Below are 27,698 nucleotides of genomic sequence, written 5' to 3' on the forward strand. Positions count from 1 at the left end.
GTTTGTTTGTTTATTAGAGGGGTGATTTTAATAACTAGTGCAACTACATAAAAAGATCTACGTTGAAAGGACAGCGAAAGACTGAAATCAGAATTGTTGGTCAAAGTGTGTGCTCTTAAACAGGCAAAGTGGCGTATAGCAGTCAGTAATCTGAAAGATCAGTTCTAAAAATGTCAAGTTGGTCTTCCTTATTAGTCTTTTCTGTTTTGATTTTTTATCTATGGAAAAGCCTGTTACCTCTGAGAACTATCATGAAAACAGCTCAGCGAATATTTATTAAGCACTTGAATTGTAAAAAGGAACCCAAAAAAATGAGCACTGAGCTGAGCACTGAGAAATACAGATAAATCAAAATACTGAATAGCTGCTCATGAGTTCAGTGTTTTTTTTTTTTTTTTTTTTTTTTTTTTTTTTTTACTGAATGAGGTAATAGAATAAATCCTTAGGGAGGGGGAGAAAAAGTAGTAAATGTGCAACATACTTGTCAATGGTTGGAGCTAGATGCCTGAACAGAAAAGGGGAAAAATTAGCGTTGCAGGTGTAGCTTTACTTCTGGCATCTTTTCTCTTCTGATCACTATAAAATATTCATGGCGGGATTTCTTCGTGTGCAGCATGAATGTGAAATACAGGAGCAAAACCATCAAAATTTCTGTTAGCTCATTAAGCAAATAATATGTTTAGCAGCACATCACACATACAAAATCCATGACTCACCATATGGGTTTATTAGAAGGCCAGCCTGGAACATGAAATTCATACAGGGGGAATACAGCTGGAGGCTTTTCAGTCCTTTAAAGAATGAAAGCCAAGCTGGTTCCATCTCATTTAAATGTGTACGACTGCTCATTGGATCCCTTCCAGCATTCCTCGCAGTCACTAATGCATAACACTCTCTAACTAATAACATCTGGATAGGGGATTAAAAGAGAATGTCTTGCAAGAGACTGGGGATGTGTGCAGGGAAGTGAAGCAGCAGAGAGATTAGCTGACTCAGAAAAAGACGATGAATGTGATTTTCATTAATGGCTCTTGGGAAAACACCAGTTTCTGTAGCTTAAGATATTTCTGTAAAGAGAAAGAGAAAAGGAAAAGATGCTTTCAATTCTGTGGCTTTAAGGCTGCTATCACATTTGGCCAAATCTGAGGAAACTAAGCAAGTGTGTCTTACAGAAAAATACTCCATTTACACGGGGCCTCACTCTCTGATTCTTATATGGACAGATTTTCAGGAGGTTCAACAGCAATTTTGCTAGAGCAGAGAAGTATGGACTCTATTGCCTAAGAATGGAAAATACTTTCTATACAATACATGATGAACCTTAGATGCTTGGAAAAATGTTTCTTTAGCTGCCTTGGCATGCTGCTTTGTCATCAGCAGCATAGAAAAACACTCTTAAGTCATTAATTGTCTTCAAACCTGTGTTCCTGTGGGACAGCATTTGCTGCATGCCCCAATAAAACAGTTTAGCACATTAGTCATTTCCATGCCTATTCTTGATGAAGGACTTCGAAGTATGTTTCAGCTCAATTTCAACCACTGGTAGCTGCCAGGCTTTACTATTCTGTTGAAGAAACTTCCTTAAACTTTCCAATATGAAATCAATGTGAGGAAGTAACTGAGGAAGTAACAGGCCTAAAACGGGCACTGCTAAGTCTTCACATCATCCAACATGGACTGATAAATAGGGGAAGATTTAGGGAAATTGGAAGATTTAGGGAAGAGGGGGATGGAAACTCCCTTAATTCTCTTCCCAGCTGCATGATAAGGCAATTGAAAAGACACAGGGTAGAAGAAATGTCAGCTTCTGGTACTATTGTTTACAAAACAAAGATGTTGTCTTTTTAGTTGTATATAATTTGGTGTTTCTATTTTTGTTGTTGTTGTTGTTTTTTAAAATACATTAAAAGGAGAATTTAATGACAGGAACACTTGAAAATCTGTTACTCTCACACTTGCAACAATATTGTTCTTTGCCTGACCCAGCAACTTATATAATTTCTTTTGCTTATTTTTAACCAATTTAACACAACTAAAGATACAAACTACAACAAAGAAATTATTTCCTATTTAAGTCAAATATATGAGTTCCCTTCTCACCATTCATTCAAACACTTTTCTTTGAACGGCAGTCTCAGGACAAGTGTTTACGCTGTTGAGGATGATTTTCTAGTAGCATTTGATGACTGCTATAGCTATAAACTGGTTTTTCAGAGACTGCAAGGCTGAACCAACCTGACACGACAGCATATTCTGAAATCATTTTCCCAGAATCGCTGTCATTATATACACAGTCAGAGTGACTTGTTGAACACTTGTAGTGATTACTCCCTTGAGGCTTGTTCACGTGATGAAACCTTACAGGGAACAATCGTTTATAGTCTGACTTTTCCAACCCACTACTGGAACAAAAATGTCCTTCATTTGGGAAATCACAAAAGTAGCAAACCATGAGCTTAAAAGCAATCAAAGTGAAAATTATCTAAGTGTTGTTACAACTGGCTAAAACTTACCTGAGCTATCCTAAAGATGGTTGCCAAGGAGGAAACCAAACCATGGTGGTCATTGCAGCATGAAACTACATGCCGATCTGAGGCACAGTGGAGGACTGAACAACGTAGCCCATTCCCTCATGCCAGTTGATGCTTCACCACTACAACCACAGTTTAGTTCTCTAAGCCAGCTGTCAGTTATCAAAGACATGGAAGGAACTTTGCTCATTGTTTTTATTAACATGTAGGACTTTGACTTTTAACATGAGTTTTCTAATGTTACTTTCTTTTTGTCTCCTTCAGCTACCAACAGGAGGTCCACAGAAATTTCCTGCCCTCCAAAGTCCATCTCTGAGGCAGAGTTATCGAAAAAGAAAAGTATTAAGAAAACTAAAGGTGGAATTAAGGTATAAGTCTCTGTTTTGGGAATACTCCATATTGTGAGAACTCAAAACAAAATTAGTGTTTACATATTTGTACTTATTTAAAAATAGAAGAAAAACATTTACAAGCCCTTTGCAAAACATTTTTTACACTTCACACTGCAGTTTAAGTTACTAGATACCAGTGTTAAGATTTATGCTCATAAATGTGAGCAAACAGGTTACACTGAAGTAAAAATCACTTTCAGAGGATGAAAGGGGCAACGTGGAGAGACTGTCCAATGATGGTACATTAAAAGTACCCTCCTTTGTTATAGCACGAGCTGTTTTGTTTCCCAAACTGAAATTTTATTCTAACTCATATGAAAGGTGTGTTATATTCAGGGTTTTACAGAGTTATACAGCTTTCCTCATTTAAATATTTGCTAAGGTCATTCTATACCCAAAGGAGGAAAAACTAAACATTTAATACTTAATATAAACAACCATCATTAACAACAAAATTCCACTGCTAACTGTTACTGCATGAGCAAGTAAGATTCAGGGAAATGCATTTTACTTTTGTGTCTCTGTGATGAGATTTGTTGCATCATTGTTTCTGCAGCAGAATTCTGCTCTGGACACTTTGAACATCCTTATCCATCCTTCCCTAATCCCAAACCCTACAGCATTTAAGAGACTTGTCCTTACAGCAGAGAGTATTTTTATTTGAGCTGATTTGAGCTGCAGCTTACCTGGGGATAATGAGATGTCATGACAAAATAGCCCTCCTTGCTCATTTTAAAACCGGGGACAGAAGAATCCAGAAACTTCATTCTTCTGCATTCTTTATAACTAAGATGAACTGCAGCTGCATCCTGAAACCTTTCATTTGTCCAAGCTCACAGAAATGACCACTTCTAGAGATCAGATTTTTTCTGTTAAATTTAACACCTCCCTTGCCATATTTTAAATGCTTGTTTTTAAGACCATGTAAATACACCTTTACAAAGGGATGGAACCACGAAAGTTGTATTCTGAATGTTTCTATACTACAAATATTTCATAACTTTGCCAACATCCATTTTAGTTATGTTAGTCAAAAGACAAAATCAAAACATACACAGTGCCACTTAATCTTTTAAATGACATTCCTTTGCTGTAATTTTCTTGTCTTCCTTGCATGAAGATTCAAATTATTAGGGCAGCATATCATTAGAATAGCTTATCAAAATAGTCTACAACATACCAATTCATTTCAAGCGTTATTCTTGATTTTCAATTTGCACATCTAAGTCGATTATTTTTTAACTTGTCAAATGACATACTAGACTGGTGATGTGTTTATTTTTGTAAAGAATTAAAGTTCTCTATATAAAAGTATCAGTGATTAAGTATTTTCACATTGTGTGTGCTTTCCATTCAGATCGAAGTGATGCATGAAGCTAGTCAAGGCGGATCTAGCAGAGTCTTGGTGATGAGCGAAAGCGATGAGAACCTGTCAACAAGGAGGAGGTAAGGCTGTGTGCTTTAGTCATTATGTGACATAACTCCTTAGAATAAGCCTTGCTCATCTTATTTAGTAGTAAAGATCATCTCATGTTCAGGAAACTCTCATTTGACTATATGGCTTTGATACGCTTCTATTTTCAAGTAGAAGTTATAATAATCTTGTCTCCCTTTCTAGAAGGTCTTGAGAAAGATCATACTAATTACATAACCTAAACAACCAAATGCTCAAGTCATTTAGTTTAACAAGAAATACCAAGCAAACCCAGTTTTGGTTGAACTTCACTGTCTCTAGGCCAAAGAGAATAATTTAAACCAAACTGCAACAAGCCCACAAAACAAACCCCACTCCTTACTACCTCTATTTCTTTTGTTTTCTTCAGTATAATTTAAATAATTTATATGTACATTATGTCTGTCTCACATGGGTACACACTAAAATTGCTTGATACAGGAGTACAAGTCTGAAAACACTAGCTTGTTAATACACTGTGCTATACAAGTCAGAGACAGCAAAATGCAACGTCTCAATTTGTAGTAGGTTCGAAGTAATCTTATATACTATGAAAATAATGTCTATCACTGGTTACCAAACTATCAGCTAGTTTTCAGAAAGTACAAGATGTTATTTGAATAGAATTTATTTAGGTAGATACACATCTCTACAGGAATGATTGCCTCAAAAGAACATATGATTTTGGAAGTTAATATTAACAATAGGCTAAGCATCTAGTACTAGGCAGTTTTCCCACAACTTTAAACCTGGAAAGTTGCTAAACAAATTTTTAAACTGCCTCCTTTCTTGAGAATTCCAATTTCACATTTCCACCCCCTCCCCCTCAAAAGATCTGGAGGTTTGGTTCACAGTAGAACAGACAGGAAGGATAGAAAAGAAGAAAAAAAATCAGTTCAAAGTCCTCTAAGAGAGTACTCAGAATGGTAATTAAGCATCAGAGCTGAGCTTGTCAGCTACAAAGAAAGCAACAAGAAACTCAACAGCTTTTTTTTTTTTTATTTTTTTTAAAAAAAGAAACAAGTCTGTTTATTCAAATCAAGTTTTACAAAACAATTGTATTTTGTGGTAAAGAGCAAAATTTAAGAATAAATATTGAACACTTTGTATAAAAATTAGTAATACCAAAGGGAAACTGATGCAAATCAAACAAACAGGTAAAAACAACTTTAGCATTAAACATGCTGTGCAACAATGTCATACTCTTAATGAGGCATAACCGACCATTCAGGCTGATACAGTTTTATTTGTAGAAGTAAAACCTGACAGCCCAGCATTGGAGCACCAAGACAATTGTTAAAAGAGGTTCCAGTTAGAGGTGTCAAATGTTAAATCAGTGTTTAGAACCAGAGAGTAAGTTTTCTAACTTTTTTTTTTTTTTTTAAAGGAGTGCCTTCATGCTTTCATTTTTATTCATAAGCAACTTCCTTTTTCACTGCAGCAGAAGAAAATGCATGCTACAAACATCAAGGTCCTTTTAAGTCTAAGAAACAATTCAAACTAAACTCAAACTAGCTATAAAACAAAAGTATTTCAATGGTCAAGTGACTTTCACATAATGGCAAACTGCATTTAAGCAGTGTTTTAGATGTTAGCTAAATCACTAACCTATAGAAGTTTAATCTACTTCCAACTCAGCTTGTAGAAGTGAAAACATTGCTGGAAGAAATTGTAGTCTTAGTAGTACACATTGGTTATACAGAGCGTGTGTAGACCCTCTTTCCCCTAAAGTGAATGGGGTGACTTTTTCAGTAGTGCAGTTTTGCTGTGCACCTCACTAATTTAAACAGCCCACAACAGGTCAGAGATCTGATGAAGTCTTTCTTTCAAGTACTGAATAATACTTCCTCTGTGTGTACCACCACACCCTGCTAGAGCCAACAGATTGTAGAGCTAGGTTTGATGGTTTGTTGTGTTCTATTTCTTGTTTGTTCTAAAGCATCCTCGGATTATAATCTGAGTCTGTTTAGGCAAGGACATGGAGTTCCTGAACTACAGCTGTTGCAGTCTATTTTAATGCTGACAAGTGAGTTATTTGTAGGCTCTATATACCCAACATTTGAGTCCAGTTGGGGTTTTTCCCTCCCTCCTGGAAATCTACTTAGAGTTACATATTCCACTTAGTTCCAGTAGTTACCTAACATCCATCTGAAATAGCAGTTTGAAGAACAGACAGCAAGCTCAGTGCTGTTTGTCTATGCTAGCATATACCATTAGCCATTCAAACCTTTAAAACAAAAGCAGCAGCATTTAAACAAAGTTTACCAGTTGCAGTTTAAAACTGCTGTGCCACATACATCTGTTGTAAAGTTAGAAGACAAATTAAGTAATTCACTGCTCCACATTGCTGTAGCAGCAAGAAACTTCAGGCAGAAGAGAAAAGGCTAGCTTTAGACATCTTAAAAAGCAAGTAGCATTGCTCCTGTATATAGTACATTTCTGGCAGATCCAAGAACTGTGACAGATAGTTAGTAATTTGCAAGCTTTGGGGTCATTTGTTATTGCTGTGCTGATAAACGTGACTCATTCAATCTTTCACAAGTAGTTTCATGACACTACCCACACAAGAACTCATTCCAGCATCAAACCAGTTCACAAACAATATCTGACTGTACCTTGTGCAGTCTGTGTATCCACTCCAGGGAGAGCTACCACAGGCTTTGCAATTAGCAACTAAATAACCTGTACTGGAAACCTGTGAAGACACCATCAGTGAGATAATACAAGAAAAGACAGAAGAACCTTGTTTTTACAAAGTTTATATGGCACCACAGTACAACTCATAACAACTGGAGTTTCAATACCACCTAGTTCTATCCAGATTTACAATGCACAGGTATTTTTGTTCCTCTACGGGTGATATTATTCAACTCTATTCAAGAGTTTTGTGGACACAGACTACCCTGAAGCTGTAAATAATCTCTTGTCTTTAGGAAAAACTTCAGGGTTAGTGATTTTCATTTGTGTACTGAGTTTGTGGTTCACCATCTCCCTGTCCCTTCACCGTGAAGTCAAAACCTCATGCAGAAAGTATTATCCTTATTTAACAAATATAAGCAAGAAACATTGCTCTTTCAAGTCAATAACAACTTCAACTATAAAATTCTAAAGGAATACAGCTATGACTTTTGCTTGCTTTTCACCTTTAGAACTATGAATATAGGACAACAGAAGAATTGTTAAAAGAAAATAGGCCTTAAATGCATTTAGTCTATTTGCTTATTAGAGATTGGATTAATTATACAGCTTCATTTTTTCAGAAGGCAGAGATTAACACAACCAATTGCGTAAGTAACGTTAGATTTTCTTCCTTTAAAGTTTACTTCTGATCTAAAGGGAGCTCATTTGTTACTTAAAAGAACCAAGTCAGAGGGCACTCAAACAGTTTTCCTTACGTCAAAGACTTAGAGAGCTTTGAGAAAAGAATTGTAGCAGGTCTTTACTTCTAGTACTGTTTGCTTCATGGAAAGTATACCTGGACCTGCATAACTGACAAACAGAAGTGCTGAGGACTTGTAACCAATTTACTTTGTTTTAGACTAGTACAATAGTCTCATTGACTCAGTTCTATTTTCCTCTTATTTTGAGAGGTCTACTCCATTTTGATATAGTTTTTTTTTTTTGAACCATATGCCTTAGCTCACATTGCTTTTTAAAAAAAGCTTCAAGACGTACTGAATCAAGTTCAAAGTAAATGCCATTTTCACCAAGCACTTCAAATTCTAGAAGCCCGTTATAGTTCATTTAATGATCACACAATCCAGACTCATCCTGTGAAACATGTAAAAAGCATGTAAAAACAAAAAACACAACAGGCTACAATGTAGAAAGTTGCAGTACAATAGGAGAGCTATTCCAATAACCGTTTCTGAACAGAACCTGGGACCATCCTCCTCCCCCTTCCCTGGTTCACCCCCCAACCCCCACCCCAGCTATTCACATTTAAGTTCTACCCTCTTTTCACACTTACACGTATTTTGAATAAACAGCTAAGAAGTTTGTTGTTCTGTTTTGGCTCAGTGGATCTTCAACACAGATATTCAAGTATTAAGAAAATGCAGCTGAACAGGGATATGTGTCCTCATAGAATAGTTTACAGAGAAGTACAATATTAACTATTCTGCAGTATACTCTACCCCAAAACCCCGAGGAAATCTTTTTAACTTTGGGATCTGTAGCCTGCTTCCAGAGACGGTGAAGATCCTCTACATGTCCATGAGATGTCATCATTTTGTTGTAAATGCAGGGATGATATGGAGCCTTTCCTTCCCCAGAAAAAAATACATGGTGTTGTGGTACAATTCCCATTTTATTGGCACAGAGGCCCATGAAGACATCATCTATATAAAGACTTGTATTGAGAGTCAATGAAGCCTCGTATACTTTAGCTGCTACATCACTCGATATTACATATGCAGCTCCTGCTGTGTAGTCAGGATAAGAGGGCCACTGGTACATTTCATATGGAACATAGTATTTGCTAGTCTTGTCTCTTACGGGAGGGGATCCACGATGAACACGGCCAATCCAGAGGTCTTGAACACCCATTTGTGCTAGACTTTGGAGATAAGCAACAAGATTTGGCATATGGATAAATATATCATCATCTGCAGACATAATAAACCTGGCATGAGGACAGTAGGCATTCACCCAGCTAAACTGTAGAAGTAATTTAAGAGTAAGATTGTGAAAAGTATCCAGGAAATCTTGCTGAATCAAATCATTGTATTTCTGGTCTTCCAAATATAGTTTTCTTTGCTGCAGATGATCTGAGGGTCGTCCTAAAGCAAACAGAGTTTTAATATTGGCATTAAGTTTAGACTGAACATATTTCTCATTACCCCAAGTTTGTCGAATCGCATTCCTCCGATGATGGTTTTCAGGAGAAGTCTTCACAAGCAACAGGAGAAGAACATCCTGCTGTTGACATTTCTCTTCATGGTTGATCAAGTACTGGTAGCTTGATACTCTGTCCAGGTCTTCCCTGTTGACAGACAGGCTTTCATTCACAAAACTGTAGCTATTTATGAGGTATCTGTATGAATAGGACTTCATATGGCTTACAATGCGATTATCAAATGGTTCCCAAAAAAACATGAGACATAGTATGAAACAAGTGGCAAATAACTGCAAAAACTGGCATTTTCTGACTCTCCTAGGACTAACAAACATTCTGATGCAGTTCTTGTAATCCTTATTCCTGTTCAGGATCGGTGTTTTTAGAGTGCCCGTGTTTTAGCTTGAGAGCAGTGTCACCCCTTCAGGATAAGTGTCTACTGTAAGGCATGTTGTCTTTCATTCAGTAGCCTTGTAAAGCCAGCTTCCTTCACAGATTTCACAAGTCATATTTCTCAAAAAGATTTTTCTTCTGTTGGAAGAGTGCAGACAGTTTTGAAAGATGGGACTTGCATATGAGTTTTTTCCCTTTGTGGCATCTTAAAGTGAACACTGGTTCTAATCAGATCTTCTTACATGCTGATTTTCTTCATGAAGATGAGTACCTACCAAAGAGGAGGGAGGAAAGTTTCAGTGAGTTGCTATTAACCCATCTGGTTTTATGTTCTGTCAGGGAGACTGACTTTACTGAGACATTCCCAATCACCACTCATCTACATAACCGGCCCCCTCCCCTCAAAAACCGGCAACAAGCTAGGGGCTGTCAGTAGCCCAAAACTTCCCTGAGGTTAGGAAAGGAAAGGGGGAAGCTGATGCGGAGGCTTCAGTTCTGACACAAGAAGCTCTTAGGAAAACCCACAGCCATTAACCAGATGAAAACATTTTGTTTAAATTCTTTAAGCTGGGAAGCAAGCCACACAGCATACAAATGACTGAGTTTACAAACTGTCTTTGGGCAGCCTGTTGAAGAGCGAGGCCCACACAGACACCAGTGACAGCTCCCCGGTGTCAGAGGGCTGGGCCCATCCCAACGGTCAGGGCTAGCTGCTAGGCCTCACCCCCCTCATCCCCACCACCGGTCCCTCAGGCAGCCACTTTCCCCCTCTCTACCACCCCACCTTGACCAGGCTCTCAGAGAGGATATTGGGGCCAATGGGGGCTGCCCTCGTTCCCACCTGGGAGAGGGACACGGGAGTGCAGGCAAAGCGGGGCTGTCGTCACCTCAGCGCAGCCCCACAGAGCTTCTCACAGCCAGCAATAACGGCAGAGCCAGGCCACCAACCCTGTGGCGTTCTGAGGAGGATGGCGGGAAGGGGCCACTGCCACTTTGCCCCCTGACCACAGCCGGGGTAGCACCACACCAGCTTTGTCCAGTGTGGTCCTGCCCCAGCCATGGAGCCCCTGGTGGCCTGGCAGGCAGGGCACGGGTGTTGTTCTCCCAGCTCAACCCTATGGGCAGGCTTGTAGAAAGTAAGCGGCCATTTCAGCCTGCCAGAGCGTGACTGAAATGAGATATGAACAGAATTGTGCTCCAGTGAAACTCATTACCAAACACTCCATGTATCATCCTAAAACCTGTACTTTCTAGCCAGTGGTGCAATAGAGACCATCTGCAACCAAGCTCAGGTGAAGACAGATTACGCAGCATGTTGCAGCCGCTGGGGCCAAAAACTCCTCCTCAGTTTGGCACCCCTGTCATAGCTACAGCTGCTAATATCAGGCAGCTACCATCACAGGGCTATTCTCACTGATATCAGCTAGGGTTTTAGTGAAGAATCTAAAAACCACAAAGCCACACAAGTCCAGCCTTCTTGCCCTGCAGTTTCTAAAAGTCAGTTCTTACGTAGGGGAGACGTGACTCCAGCTACACTAAACAAGAACATCCCAGAAGAGTAGCTGCCTGCTCTTCCCGTAAAAACCCAGGGTGAGCTCTCAGAACCAGAAATGTAAGACTGACACACACTGGAAGTAAGGCACCGCATTAGCTAGGCACTTAGTGCAGGCAAACACAACCTCTGAAGCAAGAGAACATGAGCTATCGCTATTACATTAGAAGTTACGTGCAACACAAGTTTTTTGAGAGATTATTTTACCCATTTGGAGGTCTTGCAATTGGACAGTATTAGGAGAAACCAACTAGATAGCGATAGTAAAAGTTGATGCAATTTTATAGTGTAGTAATCTAATGCAGGGAGGAGGGCTGACTGCTCAAAATGGAAACCATGGACTGGTGTGGCTGAAGCTTGCAGACTGCAGTGCATAACAGAAAAGCTGTATAGGCAGTTTGGTGAATAACAATCAGTCAGCACTTTTTATAGTATCAGTTTAAACCCGTTTTATTTTGGAAACATTAAGTTAAACAATGCACCTCAGAGTTATAAACTCAGCAACTTTATAATAGAATGCTACTGCAGAGCTTACTCTTGTTTCAGATGAAACGAACTTGAACAAGGAACTGGACTGTCACAGAAACACAGAAATTTGTTAACTTCTTTTGGGGAAGTAGGTCTGAAAATATCCACTACTTCCTGAAAGTGGGGTTAAGTTTTAGTTTTCCCCTCTGTCCTACATGCTTGCGTGTGCTTTTCTCCAGAAAGTCTACACTCTGCATGAAGTTGGCCAGTTAACACAAATGCTGCAGCATTGTAAACTGAATTGGGTGAGGCAAAGTGTACATCAACTTGTTGACATATATAGCAGGTGTCACAAAAAGGAAAGAAAAGTAGAGTTGCACTATAAAGCCTTTGGCAATATCCAGTCATCAGCAGAGAGGAGGAAAAATAAAGGTGACTCAGCTTCAGTGGTTAGGTTGCCCACTGCCATCAGGATAGCTTAAAAACAGCTGACTGACTTTCTCAAGAAAGTAGAGGCAGCACAAGGCAAGGTACTTGTACTTATTTGGTTAGTTCAGAAAGCCTAGTCACCACGTACAGCGTTTTTGGATTGTGCTTTGATAACAGATTTTGGCAAAAGTCTACAACTACTCATGTCATCTGGGCAAAGGGAGAAGTGAGAGAACAGTCAACACCACAAAGTGTTAACTTGAGACTAATATTGAGGCTAACCTATGTAACAGTTGTTGCTACTAGGGAAGACTAAATACACCTCAGAAAAATCCCTACCAAAATATCTGTGCAAACAGCTTTAATTTACAGAGAAGATACAGTGGGCAGATTTTAGCATAGATCAAGTCTCCTGCTCTCTAGTATCCCCTCCAAAAAGAGAGATGCTGGAAAGAATTTATTATTATTATTATTTTAATTCTTCAAGTTGTTCCTTGAAGAAAAAAAACAAGCCCTAAAATCAACTTACAGGCTGTAAGTTGAGCCTCATTTGATCTATTCCAGAGAAATTAAATCAGCATTTAGCTGAGAGAATTTAAGAACCCTCCTCAGAAACATGTCCTTCATAAAACTTAAATGCAATTATAGATAAACAATACTGATGACATTTAAAGAGGCTTCCTTCTCCCCCACACTGTCTCCCTCAAAAAAAAAAAAAAAAGAGCCCAGAGACTTGCAAAGGTGCTGATACCCTAGAATCATTTTCACCAAAAGAACTTTATAGACATTCTCAATACTGATCCTTTGGATTAGTTATGCCCTCCTCCCCTTAACAGCTGCCTCAACCTGTACCCCACAAAAGCTATTTATTGACAATGGATTCTTAATTCTGAGGGGGAAAAAAAAAAAAGCCTTCTTCCTAGGAAGAGGAAACTGTGGGACAGAAGATAAAACCATGCTTGACAGTCATTTTCCAGACCATAACTAAAGCGTTTTTGCCTCTTGGTGTGCATTCTCTTACTTGTGGCTTGGAAGCTTTTAGATATACTCTGAGATTGGAGACAAACTGGGAGAATCATGCACTCAAACAGTTCCTGTAGCTGCCTTCCCTTCAGGTGTATCTAAAAACACAACTGTGTGGTCCTCCCCCAGTTGTTAGTACTGAAAGTTTTTTTCACTCTGCAGCAATCCTACTTTTCCTAGATGGGTCTGTTTATTTAACCTGTTGGTATTACCATAAGCACAACTGTGTCATTTGAATGTAGCAACTGTTCACAGCTCAGTACTTTGCATTCTGTAAATATGCTAGCTCCATTTTCATCCCAGAGAAGTATTACACAATAGAAAGTCTTTGTGATGATTTGTAGAGTGAACACTGAAAAGCAGATCCCTAGGGAGCTACTTCGAGCATCCACAGAAGTCAGCATTTGAAAGAAGTTAGTATGAAGTCAATTTCAGGGTAGAAATAGAACAGTTTTGTTTTGGAAAATCCAGTGAGGAGGCAGAGGAGGCTAAAGAAACAGACACCTCAGACATGAACACAGACATTTGTGGGAGGGACCCCAGAGAAAACTCTGACACAAGAGACTGCCCCACAAAAGAGATTCCCTACCACCACCCTGAGAGAAACCTAAACCCAAGAAGAGACCCGCTGAGACCGCCCAGAGGGAACATTCCCTCACCCCCAGCTACAAAGTTTGTGGTACAATACAAAGGCTGGGTTTCAATTCATCTGTAATCAATTTGACACAGCACACCCCTAAATTACATCTGGTTTTAGAACAAAGATTATCAGGTATGTTTCTGTCTTGTGCAGAAGGAAAGAAACATAGTTTAGTTCACAAACAGCTTTCTTAAGCAATGCAGGATATTCTAATAAACACTTTAGAGCTTTTTCCTTTTTAAAAAAAAAAAAAAAACAAAGCAAAAAAAAAAACAAAGACGCTACCAACAGCTTGTAGCAACAGTCCCTTTCTCATCAACTCTTGCATGGTATTTGGATAGACTTAAGCTTGGTCATCTTACTGGAGATAGAAGGAACTGGTTACTTAAGGGATGAATGAATGACAAGCATTTCTCTGCTTAGTTACAGACAGACTCAGCTCTTCAGATTAAGGATATTTCTAGCTACAGTCAATTTTGTTTCATCCAAATGCCAGCTTTGGTGCCCACATTATCCCTTTTATTTGGCTTGCAGCATATGACAGAAAGACCTCAAGGAAGCAGCAGCCCTTCAGCAAACTCAAATATTTATGAAGTTAAATGCTCATTCTTGGCTGTGCCAGAGAACAGCTAATTAGTTTAAGGGTGCAGTTCCATGCAATTGAACTCAATAAAAAGGTTACTGCTGCCAGCTGAGGATGGCCTTACACTCATTCTTTCTTCATCCCTGCCCTCTCATCACCACCACGCAGATCTCCTGCAGCTTTCATCAGCTCTGAAGCTTATCTAGTTGCTCAGGAAATCAAGTTCAGCTCACTCCTTCTAAATTCTTCCTCAGAAACCAACCTGTTGAAACAGTGAAGTAACAGCAAGCAATTTATTTAGGTCAGGCTGTATCTAGGGGCAAAACTGAAGTTACAAGAGGACTCAGGGGTTCTGTTTTGCAGAACCAAAGTGTTACATTCATCGTTTCTGAAGCTTTCACTTTCACAAAAGGCTTGAAAGTAGCCTAGTGTTACTACAAGAAACTTGAAATCCTGGGACAGGCTTCTGGACTGTAGTCAGGGCAGCCCTGTCACTCAACTACCCCAGATCAGCTTCTTTGATAGTGCTTGCTTGATATTGCTTCATCCTGCTAGACTTCCCATGTCACATGGACCCCAGCTGCAGCACCACTTCCCCTGAACCACAGGAACATATCCAACAAGAGAGGACAGAAGCCAGACAGCACAGGGTCTAGGATTAGCACTGCCTGGATTTCAGTTCAGGAAGAATTGTCAAGCCTAGTATAAGAATGAGATGATCCTGAAAAGAATACACTGGATTTTCTTTAAGCTTTCAAAGTCTGAACCCTGTAGCTGCGGCCTAAACAGAGAACACAAATTTTGGCATGTTTGAGCCTTTTCATTGTTAGGTAGAATTTAAGTTTTGCAGTCCTTGGTTTCTGAGCAATTTAAACAGTTATAATCCTTATAAAATTAAACTCCATCTCCACCAGTATTCCTGTACTGCCTACACTAGAAGACCAAAGAAAATTTAGCCTTAACACATCAAATAAACATGTAATTGTGTTCTGATGGCTTATCAGTTTCCCCTTCCTAGTAACTAGAGGCTAAGAAGGTATGTGCCTATGGTAATGGAAGCAAGGCCTGAGCTGATTTTGCTACTCACAACTTCAGCTACAAGATTTCACAACTCGGTTTCTCACAATTTTTTTCATTTACCGGCATGTCTTCACAAGTCGTGTTATCTGGCATTTCTGCCCTGGCCTATATCCTTCTCCTTTGCTCCCTTGTATTTGAAGAGTTTGTACACTAACAAGTTGCATTGAGAGGATATTCAAGTTCCTCATATGAGCTGTACCAAGAAAGAAAACTGAACAGAAACAAGTCACACCCAACACTACAGTGACAGATGTTTTAGAAAAAAACGTCATAAGGTCCTTAACTGATCCTTCCTTCCTACAAGGAAGGATCCTACTTCCTCACAAGCTCCAAGACTGAAAGAAACCATCCTCCAAAGAACACTTCAAGTAGTGTCAAAACCTCCCCTGCTACACATTGTTCCGTACAAAAGTAGTGAGAGATGGGAGTCAGTTTGGACAGTTATCACTTCAGAAAAAACATCAAGAAGATAACAATCAAAAAGAAGCAGCAGTGTTAGAAAGATGAAAGTGTAGAAAGACAGGTGATAAGAATTGCATCAATAAGGAACATAAATGCAGAAGTGACAAGGTTCAGTTTTGAAACCATTTAACCCATTATATGCAATTTCACACGCAAGCTTTGCCTGCTCATTTTATAGTTTACCTACAACCAGGGTACAGTTTCCTGTAATAGTCGAGTCAGCATTAAATGCTCTTTGTGCGTGCATTGAGGACTTCAGATTGAACACAGACCCAATTAAGATGTCCAACATCTTCCTAAACCTGAACTTCTGTAGTTGCTCAGTCAAGAAGAATCCCTCTATTAAAAAATGCATTGAAGTACAGCACTCTCAGGAGGACCTTCATATCAGAGAAATAATTCAGCAACACATAGGAAAAAAAAGCGAGTCAAAAGCTGTAACCACTTGTTGCTTCTCATTGATCTGCAATGTTTGCAATTGCTGAGGCAATCTCTGAAGTGTTGGTTGGCAGAGAAATTCAAAAGGATGGCAAAGTATTAGATGGCAATTGAGTAAAGCATTTTAGCTCCTTCGGGGTTGGAAGCAAGACATATTGTAAAGGATTAGGACTGCCAGGAAACAGCTAATTGCCAGCAGAGGTTTAGTTCCTAGAGATATTTTATATGTGCTACAGCAATTGGGTGAAAAGGACAAGAAGGATTTCTTCCATTTCCTCTAAAATGGAGCAGCATGCTTCCTAACTGCTATGAACAAATCTAAGTGGAGGCATCTGCTAGAAGGTGGAGGGAGGCTTGCCTTCTTCTCAAGTTGCTTTCAGCAGGATCAGTTCCCTAGAACAGCGACTGTGCAGAGCAGGAGAGGTATAGGACCACCCCTTTCAAGCACCAGTCTACAATGACTGTGATTTTCAGTTGCTTTAACTTGCTATAGCCAACGTAGACTATTCACCAGACAAGCTACGAGGGAGGATTGTTTCCAAGTATAAAAGCCTACAAAATACGAATGATTTAGTAGCTCAAGGGATTTTACATAAAATACACAAGCACCAACATGAAGTTCTGTGCTTTTGTGCTAGACTGAGCTAGTGAAAAGAGCTAGTTCTTTGCACTGCCTGTAAGGGTAATATTCTAAAGTTTCAGAGTCTGGCAGTTACATGATTGAGGCCACATGCCCTCATTTTCTGCAAAGGTTGATGAAATATGTACCAACTTCCATGCAGGCAAGTCAGAGCTCCAAGAAAGCTCCAAAGGCTGTAACAGTACCTATAGTACAACCCAACACATGTTTTGGCAGATGGCAGCGATGAGCTCTAATACTATCCTGAGCAGCACTCTGCATTTACGTAAGCTCACTTTCATAGTGCTAGTATTTAAAAGATGTGCCAGACTGGTACACATTCCTTTCGAATCCCGTGTACTAAAGCAGAAGTATACACAAAACAGGCAGAGCACATTAGCTACCTGTTAATAATATTACCCACCACCAGTGTGAATGGCAGAGCTTGAATTTCAAAACCATAGTAGTAGGACATAGTATTTACACACCCTGATCTGTTCGGTATAAAAAGCCAAACTGTACTCGTTTAAATTCACAGATAAAAATCTGTAAGAGAACAAGCACTTGTGATAAGCATCAGTACCACGGAAAGTTAGAGCTGCCATTTCCTGTTAATGGTGGAGAAACATCTTTTTCATTCTACAAGGAAGACGAAAGCATATGCACGCAGGACCGTCATTTTCTTGAAGAAAGAAAAATGACAGAAAGGAAAAGACAGTAAGAATTACCAGAAATACATGAACTGCCATTTCACATGTTTAATAGCCATAAGTAGTGTGCAGGTTTCAAGAAAAGGTATCTTAATCTTAAGTTGAAGTTCAAGACATGGTCAGTAGACTATATTGCAGCCAAGTTAGCGATGACTGCATGTGGAAACAAGTGCATCCTATTTATGCTCAGAGAGTAAGGAACTCAGTTGTTTGTAGTGGTGGTCAGCAAGATACTGCTTTGCTTATAATCCCTTATCTTACATGATTGACTGACTGCAATTGCAACCAATTAAACACACCTCGTGACTTCAAATAAGGTAACTCTTTGTAAAGAAATGAACACATCTGCAGCTTGTTTTTGTCTGAGTGCCAGTGCCCAGTTACTCAATAACTGTTTGTAAAGGTGGTTTCCCCACTGTCACTTTTTTGTTTAGTTCTCATGATTGCTGTGTAGGTACCACTTCAGCAAATACTTTAAGAAGTACCCCAAGCTAAGCAGCATCACAAAGGCTAGGTAAATACTGTATAAGCTTTCCAGTGCTACTGCTACAGGCACCAGTAACTATCCCACTGCACATTAAGCCGTTTCCTTTTGCTAGTAGAACTTCTGTCAGTTAAATTTTTATAAGGAAGTAAGAGGAAAAGCAACATGGAGAGCTGTACTGCTCAGTCAGTCTAGCCCACTATCTTTCTTTTCAGTTTAAGACCTCATGTAGCCTCAAATTAAGAATAAATATGTAATTAGTTCTGCCCACACTGATCGGAGATTTTCCTAAGCCACATAATTTTCCCCCCACTTATCTGCTGGCTGTCCATACCACCAGTAGTAAAATTGACCAGCACCTACTTTGCGTTTGGTTTTTAGGTCCCTTGCTAATTTTCAGCAAGGTCCATCTCCTACTGCTTGCTCTGGAACAGGAACAGCGAGACAGCTACACAACTCCTGTAACTAGGGTCATGGGCCACCTTCAGTTACAGGGAGGGAATAAGTGTTTTTTAAAGCAGTTTTTAGTTGTAGGAAGGTCAAAACTGCTGTTAGTCCCCAGAAGAAACTGCAGAGAGAACAGAAGCCATAGAGCTCCCCCCTCCTTCCCTAAAAGTTCTTGCACCACTACCACCCTTTCTATGGAGAGGGTCTGCCATTTACCTGTATTAGTGAAAAACCCACCCGAGAATCTTACTGAACATTAAGTAGTAAGGGAAGAAAGACACTTGTTTGCCAGAAGAAAACAACCCCCACCAAAAAAAAAACAAACAACACCACAAAAACCTCACAAAGATGTAAATCTTTCAGAGCTCAGGTAGAAGCCTCACCTTTTGCAAGCCCAAGGTTCATTGCTGTTAGCAGTGCAAGGCTTACCCAACAGCTGCCAGGCCTTGCTGCATTCTGTAGCAGTTTTAACCTAATACCTAATGTAAGCAGCTAGGGTATCTGCCATGACAGACAACGCGGGAAGCAGTTGAGAAAGGCAAACAAATTTGACAAAACCTCAGGCTTCACCCCATTGCGTGGACAGGAGGAGTAAGTTTTAAGCAGCTACTCCACACTGGCCTCCTCTCACCAAACAGCCTAGTAACAGAAAGTTTTTTTTTTTTTAAAGCAGAATTAAAGCCATTGTAGGAGTCTAGTCTTACACAGAGACTGTCTAGTATCGCTCATACTCCTGCTTTGCTTTAAAATAAAAGTGAGCAATTTTATTCTCAGAACAATGGAAGCCCACCAAAAACAGGAAGAAAAACCTGCGTGTTATAGTGCTGAGCTTGGCTCCAGAACCCTCTTTTTGGTGTAGGAGAGAAACCAATTATCCTATTATGCAAAGAAAGTACTAGAAATATAATATAACCAGGAACACATCTTTGCCCTTTTTGTGTGCAGTTAACAGTCTTCCTGCTTCAGTAAGACTTTGGTCAGCACTTCTTATAGCCTCTAGAAAGCCCCCACCCTTCAATTTTATAGTAGATCATTTCTGGAACCTTATCTTAAAGCTTGCACAAGTAAATAATTATTCCATATCATTTGGAAGATTATAAATACACTTGATAAGCACTTGCAAGAACAGATAGGTACTGCACATTGTTCCCTTGGCTTCAGCAGAATCATGCCTTGTTCATGCTCACACCCTCCTGTTCACTGCTGTATGTAGATGTCAGCGACTCTTAAGCTGAAGAACAAGTGCTGTATTCTGCTTTGGGCTGAGAGAAGTGGAAGAGTTACTAGTGACCCTGTCCTGCTATTAATGGCTCTTGGATAATCGCATCTAATGGGTTCTTGTTTCATTAATAGGAAATTAATCTAGATCTAGTAAGCAGTTTGACTATATATTCTCCTTTTGTTTTACATTTGTGCTTCGTTTATTTCCTTAAGAGTTAATTCCAATTTGAGGTAGTTCAGCATAAGTCTGCTAGCACTATTCACACTGCATTTGCACGTGTTGAAAGAGTTCCTATATAGGTTTAATTTCAATAAAAATGTCAAATTGTAATTTTTGTTGCTGTATCTTGAATGACTAAGTTTTACTTTTATTGAAATTAAAGTTATGTAAGCAGCACCTGGAATTCAACTGAAAAGTCACCTTAACCGTAGGGGAATCATGTAGAAAGAGCGACCTGACTTGACTCTCCATTTCTCATCAGTCCCAACTTCAGACTGCCATTCTGAAGGCATTCATGAATCCTCCAGTAGCATAATGAGAAATTTCCAAGTGATTTTAAAGTCGACTGCATAAACATGTTAAATGCATTATGTGAAGAGGTATGTGTAGTTTGAGGAAAAGCAAACTCCTGTCAGTTCACAGTCAAATATGCTTTATATCAAAAGCTTTTGTTTCTCTCCTGTATTGAATCTACTTTCCAATTTACAGACTCTTACATACATGTTGGGGGTCTCCATGCATGTTTGCTCCTCTCTGGCTTGCTTGAAACATCTCAGATTTGATGATAAAGTGGACAGAGAACCACCTCAAAAACTAAAGTAGCTGCAGATTGGCTGGAATAGCAGCAGCTCAAGGCTTTGTTGAAGCCTGCCTGCAAGATGGGTGGGATGAATTCCATTAATCCTCTCCCACTTCTGTGGTAACCAAGGAGAATTCTGGCCCTATATACAGCCCTTTCCGCCATGAAACAAGGCCAGAGACAGAACAGGAGACACTCATCTGCTTTTTGTTGTGAAATATGGGGAGCAAGAGCACTACAAGCCCACAGCAGCGAAGAACTGACACACACACTCCCACACATTTACGAGAAACGTGACAGTACAGCAGGCTGCAGCAAATGGCACTGCATCTGGCAGTTCCTCGTTTACTGTAGTTGAAGCGCCCTCTGAGACCTGCAAGCGGTCTGCTGGCCATCACAGGCCCTAGAACAGAGGACCACAAAGAATTCTTCAGGCCTAACTTCATGATTCAAACCAGATAACCAAGGAGCTGTACCATCCTCCCAACACGTTTAGTAGGCAGTGAGATTTCTTTAAGACCATGGCCTTCGTAAATTAAATGAGGCGACTTGTGCATTTACATTTAGCCAGCAGTACTCATCTCTGCTCATGAGAAATAGATAGTAGGTCACACTATTTAATGATATCTAGAGTTAGTGAAAACACATGTTTATACACATACAACCCTCACACAAGACTAACGTATGGCCAGGAATATGGCTGAAATGCATACTGCACCAGATTCAGAATTGCTGCAAGGACCATTTAGTAAAACAAAACTAAGGAGAACCTAAAATGGAAGTCACTGCAAAACAGACCAAGAACACCAGTCTGTGAACTCTAAAAGGAAGGTACAAAGACAAGAGCTGAAGCATACATGACAGGGATGAACTTAGGGCAGAAGGAAACAAACAGAAAAACATTCATTAAAGAGCCCGATTGTGCTAGAAAGTTGAACTTTGAAATAATGCAATAGAAAGTCAGTACCCTTAGTTACTGTAAATCACTTTATCTTATCTTAATGATACACCAGGATGTGTAAGATGTTCTAAGTGGCAAGTCCAAAGTGAAACATTAATCTTTCCTTAATTAACCAATTCATGTAGAAGAAAAGCCATCCATCCATTTCATAGGCCATGAAAGAGCTGAGCAGAGGAAGGGGGAACCCCTCCATATATGACTAGTAGTGGGGTTGGGGGAAGGGTTGTGGAAATAAGAGCCATAAGTTTCCTGCCTGAAGAGAAAAGGGCGCTTTACCTTATTTGGTACAAACTGTTTCTGGTCTCGTCAGAAATGAAACTGGTAGAACTTTAAAGTTTTAGGATGCAGCAGGAGAAGTAGTGTGAACAGAGACTGACTTAGTGGGACAGCAGTAATCTGGGGCAGACAAAATTCTATTTAAGCAAGTTTCCTCAGCTCTCAATGGAGAAAACTATCTAAAATATCTACCTTTGGTGATAAATCCTAGCACACCTCCCAACAATATGATCTGTGTTGATCAAAAAAGTTCTTTGCTTCAGAAGTTGTTTGGAAATCCCTGATGGACAGTTTGTCTTGCTGCACTGTGAAAGGTGACAGCACATCTTCAGAGCATGACAGTAGTCCTGGTAGTTCGGAGTGACCAAACACGTTTTATTCAAGTTTAAAACTACATCCAGCAGTATGTAGATGGTACCAGACAGTCAAGCTCAACCTCATGAAGCTGGTTCACAGCAAGCAAACTTGTTCTTTGCTATGAGACAGGAATTCCTACAGCTTATGATATTAGCAAGATGTAGACATGTTTCCTCAACAGTCCTTCAAACTAAGTTGCTTTCCCTTACAACATTGCCTTCTTTCAAGGTCATCTGTCCTCAGGCCATTTAGAATCTTGTAGGTTTTCCAATTCACTTAGGCATCTAGCAGTGACATCTCCAAGCCACAGTTTTATCTATATTAAGATCAGGCTACAAAACAACTCAGGCAACAGGTAAACTTCAGGGCTGGTAGAGGTTCACTCTAAAAAGATTCAATTCCAAAGCAAAGGAGTTGTTCCATCATATTTCTGTACCTTGTGGTAACTTTCCCACTGACTGCAGTCTTTAGGTCAAGAATCACCTTTCAAAGATCCTTCCATAGCACTTCCCCTTAATGCCAAGGGCATGTCCTATCCATGAAGCTTCTAAAAGAAGAAAAAACTCTAGCATCCCTGAGTGTCTTATTAGACCTTGAATACTTGAGATGCATAGATCAGGACTACTCGAACAGACCTCATTTTGGGATCTGGATCACTCTTCCAAGTGTTGCTGAGATCCCAGATACACAAGCATTTCCTGTATGAGCAAGGAATCTGTTTGTCACTTCTGGATAGCTTGACAGAGATGGACCACACTGCTTTATATTGGACTTTAAAGGTTGATTATTCAGCGGACCATGGTAGTAACTAACCAAAATAGCCTCACCCCAGATATTCAATGTCCTAGGAAGCTAAGGAGGATGCCTCACTATACTCTGCAAGCCATATAGAAGGAAGAGCTAGTAGTGCCACACTAATTCATCACTTCTATTGCCAATTCCAAGGCCAGCAGACCTACTACAGGAACAAAGTCACAGTAAATTTTCCCAGTAAAAACCGCTCATTACTTGTGTCCACCCAAGCCCTTGCAGTAAGTGACATCTTCAATTTAAAGGATTACCTAAACAATTCTTCAGGCATAGATTGATAGCCACGGGAGATGAGGCAATGTTTAGTACATCCTAAATGCCATAACATTATAGGTAAAGAATAACACTGCTTATTTGAAAAGCCGGTGGCTTACATATGCAATGACTTGCAGGATTTTCCACATGCTGCTCCCCAATCTGTAGGTGAATTACCATTCCTAGTTTCAGTACTTGCTACTCCAGTTTGGCCAGATGTCAGAGACACTGTCCCAGCTACTGCTTTGGGCAGCATTAGTAACCAGCTTGCTTCTCAGTTTATGAAGAGAAAGAAAGCAGCAAGTGACACAGTTTTGAATCACTTAATGGAAGAGAACTAGTATAGCAGACACTGCTGGTAAATTTCAAAGCAGAAAAAAAAAAAATCCACAAAGTCTTACCAGTGCAGGAGCCTGCATTTTCACTGAGATTACATTTCCATAGACATCAGATGATGGGCTTCCAGGAATCTAGTCCTGGGCAGGACAAACAACCAGTAGCCCCCTAACAGCAGCACAACACCCAGCTCGGTGTGATGCTCCAGCCTTCTGGGTACACTGCTGGAATATTCCACGGCTGTTGTTCTCAGCTGTGCTTTGCTATCTACTGCCCTGATCAACAGAAAAAGCTAGCATTTATACTGCCTTGGAGGACAACAGTTTTCCCCTTTTCCAAAACATTTATCCATTTCTTAAGCACATCCTTTCCCTCTTCCAACTGCTAGGAGATAACCAGCAAGATGCATCACACAAACTAGCTTGAAACATTTGCGCACACTACTGCTGAGAGATCCTCAGGCATAAGCCCCGGCAGGCAAGAGATGAGGATGCTCCAGCACAGAAGAGCTGCCCAAATCGACTCCTCCACCTCCTCGTGCAGCCCAAAAACAACTTCAGGCTTTTTAGCATTGTCCCACACAACGCAGAGTAGCTTACAGCAGAGCCAAGCCGGTCTCCCACCTCCAGACAGACTCCGAGACCTTCCTGGGGAGCACTTCTAACAAAGCTGGCTGCCCTGAAGAGCTCAACCGCCTCCAGCGGGGTGCCCCTGCGCCCCCCCCGTGTCCTCCTCGGGGGCAGCCCCCAAGTCCCGGTCCCCCCGAGGACGACCCCGGCCCCTGCTTGGGGTTTCAGCGCCCTCCCCAGCGGCTGCACGGAGCTCCGGGGGGGACAGGGCACCGCTTCCAGCCACGCCGGGAAACAAAGGAGGGAACCGGCCCGGCCCTTCCCGACCGCCTCCCCGCCGGGGCGGGCACGCCTGCGGCCAGGGGAGGAGAAAAAAAAAAAAAAAAAAAAAAAAAAAAAGAAGAAGAAAAGAAAAAGAGGGAAAAAGCAGAAAACCAGAAGGTTTTAGAGCCGTACAGGCGGGCTGAGCACAAACGCGCTTCCTAACCGCGCTCGGTAAATCCCCCTTACTCTTAGGGCATTCTCTCAAGCCGATTATCTTCTCCGGAGCTCCCGCAAAAGAAGTTTGGGGAAGGGCGCCGAGGAGCGGCCGCGGTGCTAATGAGGGCGTTAATGAGGCCGGGGAGGGCTCGGGGCTGCCCCAACCCCCCGGGCCCGTGCTGCAAACCGCGGCCGAGCGGAGCAACTCCCAGCCGGATCGGCGAGTTTCTTGGGTGGGAAGGGCTGGGAAAGAAAGAGAAAAGGGCATAGGGAAAGAAAACGTGAAAAAAAGAAGCCTTTTCCAGTAGGAAAAATAAGAATAAAAGCTAGTAACTGGGGGAAGGAGGGAAGCGGGAGGGGCTCCAGGGGCGGGGGAAAACAGCGCGGCTTTGAATGGGCTGCGGGAGGGAGCGCACCGCGCCGGGACCGGGGGGACCCTGCAGGGATTTGGGGGACCCTGAGGGCTCCCCGGCTTTGTTTTGGGACACAAAACAGGCAGACAGCGGGCAGAGATGAGGCTGAAAGGGATCTGCTAGGACGATGCATAAAAGGCGGTAGGAAACGCACTGAAGTTTGGGGCTCGTTTGCCACAGAAATGTGCCAGCCCGCAGCCAAGCCGGCCTTAAGGGGTAAAAGCAAGGAGCTCACGGGGCCGGGCTGGAGCCGAAAACTTTGGGACAAAGCCGCCGGAAAATTTGGCTGATGCAGGGAACCGCGGCCAGGCGCCCCCTCCCCTGAGGAGCCCAGCCCTCGCCCTCCCTGCGGTCGGAGAGAAGCACTTAGGGAAACAGCAACTTCTCGCGGATTTTAACCGCCCGGCTCCCCTCCTCACCACGGCCGGGGCTGAGAAGGGACCGAGCTGCCTGCTTTTGGCGAGGGGACGAGCTCAGGAACCGGGAAGGAGGGAGGAAAGACACGCACCGACCTCGGGGGCTCACCCAGCGCAGCGGCCGGCAGCCTCCTCCTCGCCGCCTTTTCCTTCCTCAGGGAAGAGGACTCGCCCAGCCCGCTCCCGGGGCCGCCCCATTCACTCAGGATATAGGATCCCTCGGCTCCGGGAGCCAATGGGCTCCTCCTCCCCTCCTCCTCCTCCTCTTCTTCTCCTCCCCTTGTTCCTCAGCCGAGCGCCGGGGTTCCTCACTGCCTTGGCGAGTACCGCGCCCGGGGGTCAGCCGGAGGCGACCCCTGCTTCCTCTCTCCCGAGGCTCAAACCAGTTGCTTTTGTGGTCTGACGTCCCGATGGATCAGATTTATACCTTAAAAGGGAGATGGGGAGTCACGGTGCAGGCGTAGCTGTCGCTGCTGTAAGGCTCCGAGGGCTCCGCGCCCTCCCATAGCCGGCTGCTGGGTGCGGAGGGCACGGAGCTGGCTGAGGCTCTGCACGGCTTGGCTGGGAACATTCAGGGCAGGAAGGAAAGAAGAGGGTTTCAGGGTTTGGTTATTATTATTTATTTTTCCCTCCTACCTTGGCGATTTCTTTGCGTCATCCTGAGGAGGATGCCCTTTTCTAAACTCTTCTGAGCCGTTTTTAGACAGACCGGATTTTCAGAGGCTGAAAACGTGCCTGTGCCTTGCAGTGCTTCAGGCTCAGTCAGTCTCTATAGACAGATTGGGAGTATTTAAAAACCAAGTGATGCTAAGCGTTAGGAACGTGCCTTCCTTAAAGTCTTTTGCAAACTTCTTATAAAGAGGAAAACTAGGTTAGAAGAAAAAAAGCTGTTTCAAATTAGGCTGGAAAGCTGCTCTAACATTGTGCCTCGTGGGTTTGAGGAGGCACTCTGAGATTTCTCAATGAACACAAATATCAGACGTGGGCTCATTGTGTATCTTCTATTCTCCCACAGACTGTGATTGATCGAATTATTCCTGACCTCATCATTGAGTTCATAGAAACTTAACTGTTGCATATTATGGCCATTAGTGTTTGCTGTCACTTCACAACCATAAATCTGACAACATCTCTGCGAGTGAGGAATTGTTTTCTTTGTACACACAGGAGAGACAATGAGAGATATGAATTCTGTCGTCAAGGGCACCCAACAAAAGTAGAGCAAGGGTAAAAACCAAGCAGTTTTTTTTTTTTTCCAATCCTACAGAAGGATGGGTTGCTTTGTAATATGGGTTTTGTTTGGGGAAACTTCAAGGGCTAAGGAGCTTTTCACTTGACCTCTCTTTTTTTCCTGCTCTATGTCTTAATATGAACCTTATAACAGCCTTCCCAGATTTCTCTTCATCTGCTTGATTCTGCCCCAAGACAAAACAGAATACTTTCCAGTTTTTGATTCACCGTAGCAGTAAAGGTTCATAGATTGTGTGTAAATTTGGCATGCTATTTAAACAGTATTTAAATAATAGTAAAAGTAACCTAATAAACAAAGCATCATTTATTCTTCTTACCCAAATGATAGTTGCTGACTTTCCCCCTAGTTCATAAAAGGCTTTTCATAAGTTTATCTTTCTTTCTTCCTTTCAGATGTCATCCCATTTGCACAGTTTTTCAGTAGTAAAACAGTATGAATGAGAAATTCTCAATGAGAGATATTTAAAAAAACGTAGGTTAACAATTTCTTGGCTGCTGATAGCAGTTTTTCCTGTTTTCCTTTTCAGTTGAATTTAGTAAGCCAGAGAGAAAAATAAAATAGCAGCTGGATTCTTCCTTCCACAGCTAAGTGTGAAAAAATAAAACTACACAGCATGACTCACTTGTGCTTCGATCAAATATTCCTACGCGCATGCATTTTAAACTTAATATTTACTATGTATGAGGTCAGCTTGCCAAACAAAGTCACCAAGTATTCTCAAGTCAGATTCTTCCAAAGTCAAATGTTCCAAAGCCATTTAAAGCAAAAACATTTCTGTGTTACCTGTGTTCTTGATAACAGTTTCTAGAAAACATCTTCAGGTAGCCACACTTTCAAAATCATGAAGTAGAAATATGTAATATACTTTTTAAATGCAAGGTGTGTATGGAGAAATGTGATTCAGATATAATTACAAGCTTGCAAGAATAGGGTTTGTGGAAAGCAAAGTCAGGTTTTTAAATTAAAGAACAAAAGTGACTGCTTCTGATCAGCACTATAAATAGACTTTGC

The 27,698-nt window shown here is 41.3% G+C and overlaps 2 protein-coding genes across 16 annotated transcripts in view; one reads left to right on the plus strand and one right to left on the minus strand.

Moving 5' to 3' along the window:
• Positions 1 to 27,698, plus strand: part of MCF2L2 (MCF.2 cell line derived transforming sequence-like 2) — a 157,540-nt gene that overhangs the window by 71,401 nt on the left and 58,441 nt on the right. For all 10 annotated transcript variants that reach the window (XM_032193377.1, XM_032193375.1, XM_032193379.1 and 7 more), the window contains 2 exons: positions 2,796 to 2,899; positions 4,281 to 4,369. In XM_032193377.1, coding sequence (XP_032049268.1) covers positions 2,796 to 2,899; positions 4,281 to 4,369 — 193 coding nt within the window. The remainder of the gene's footprint in view (positions 1 to 2,795; positions 2,900 to 4,280; positions 4,370 to 27,698) is intronic.
• Positions 8,091 to 25,749, minus strand: B3GNT5 (UDP-GlcNAc:betaGal beta-1,3-N-acetylglucosaminyltransferase 5). 6 transcript variants are annotated; one of them, XM_032193387.1, is made up of 3 exons: positions 25,528 to 25,749; positions 24,637 to 24,849; positions 8,091 to 9,877 (listed from the first exon to the last, which is right to left on the minus strand). In XM_032193387.1, the coding sequence occupies exon 3, from the start codon at positions 9,546 to 9,548 to the stop codon at positions 8,424 to 8,426; it is 1,125 nt and encodes a 374-aa protein (XP_032049278.1). In that variant the 5' UTR covers positions 9,549 to 9,877; positions 24,637 to 24,849; positions 25,528 to 25,749; the 3' UTR covers positions 8,091 to 8,423. The 6 variants fall into 6 exon arrangements, with proteins under 6 accessions (XP_032049278.1, XP_032049279.1, XP_032049276.1 ...); XM_032193388.1 differs by lacking the exon at positions 24,637 to 24,849 and having other exon boundaries at positions 25,545 to 25,749; XM_032193385.1 differs by lacking the exon at positions 24,637 to 24,849 and having other exon boundaries at positions 25,532 to 25,749.

Source organism: Aythya fuligula, chromosome 9, assembly GCF_009819795.1.
Source record: "Aythya fuligula isolate bAytFul2 chromosome 9, bAytFul2.pri, whole genome shotgun sequence".
NCBI lineage: Eukaryota > Metazoa > Chordata > Aves > Anseriformes > Anatidae > Aythya > Aythya fuligula.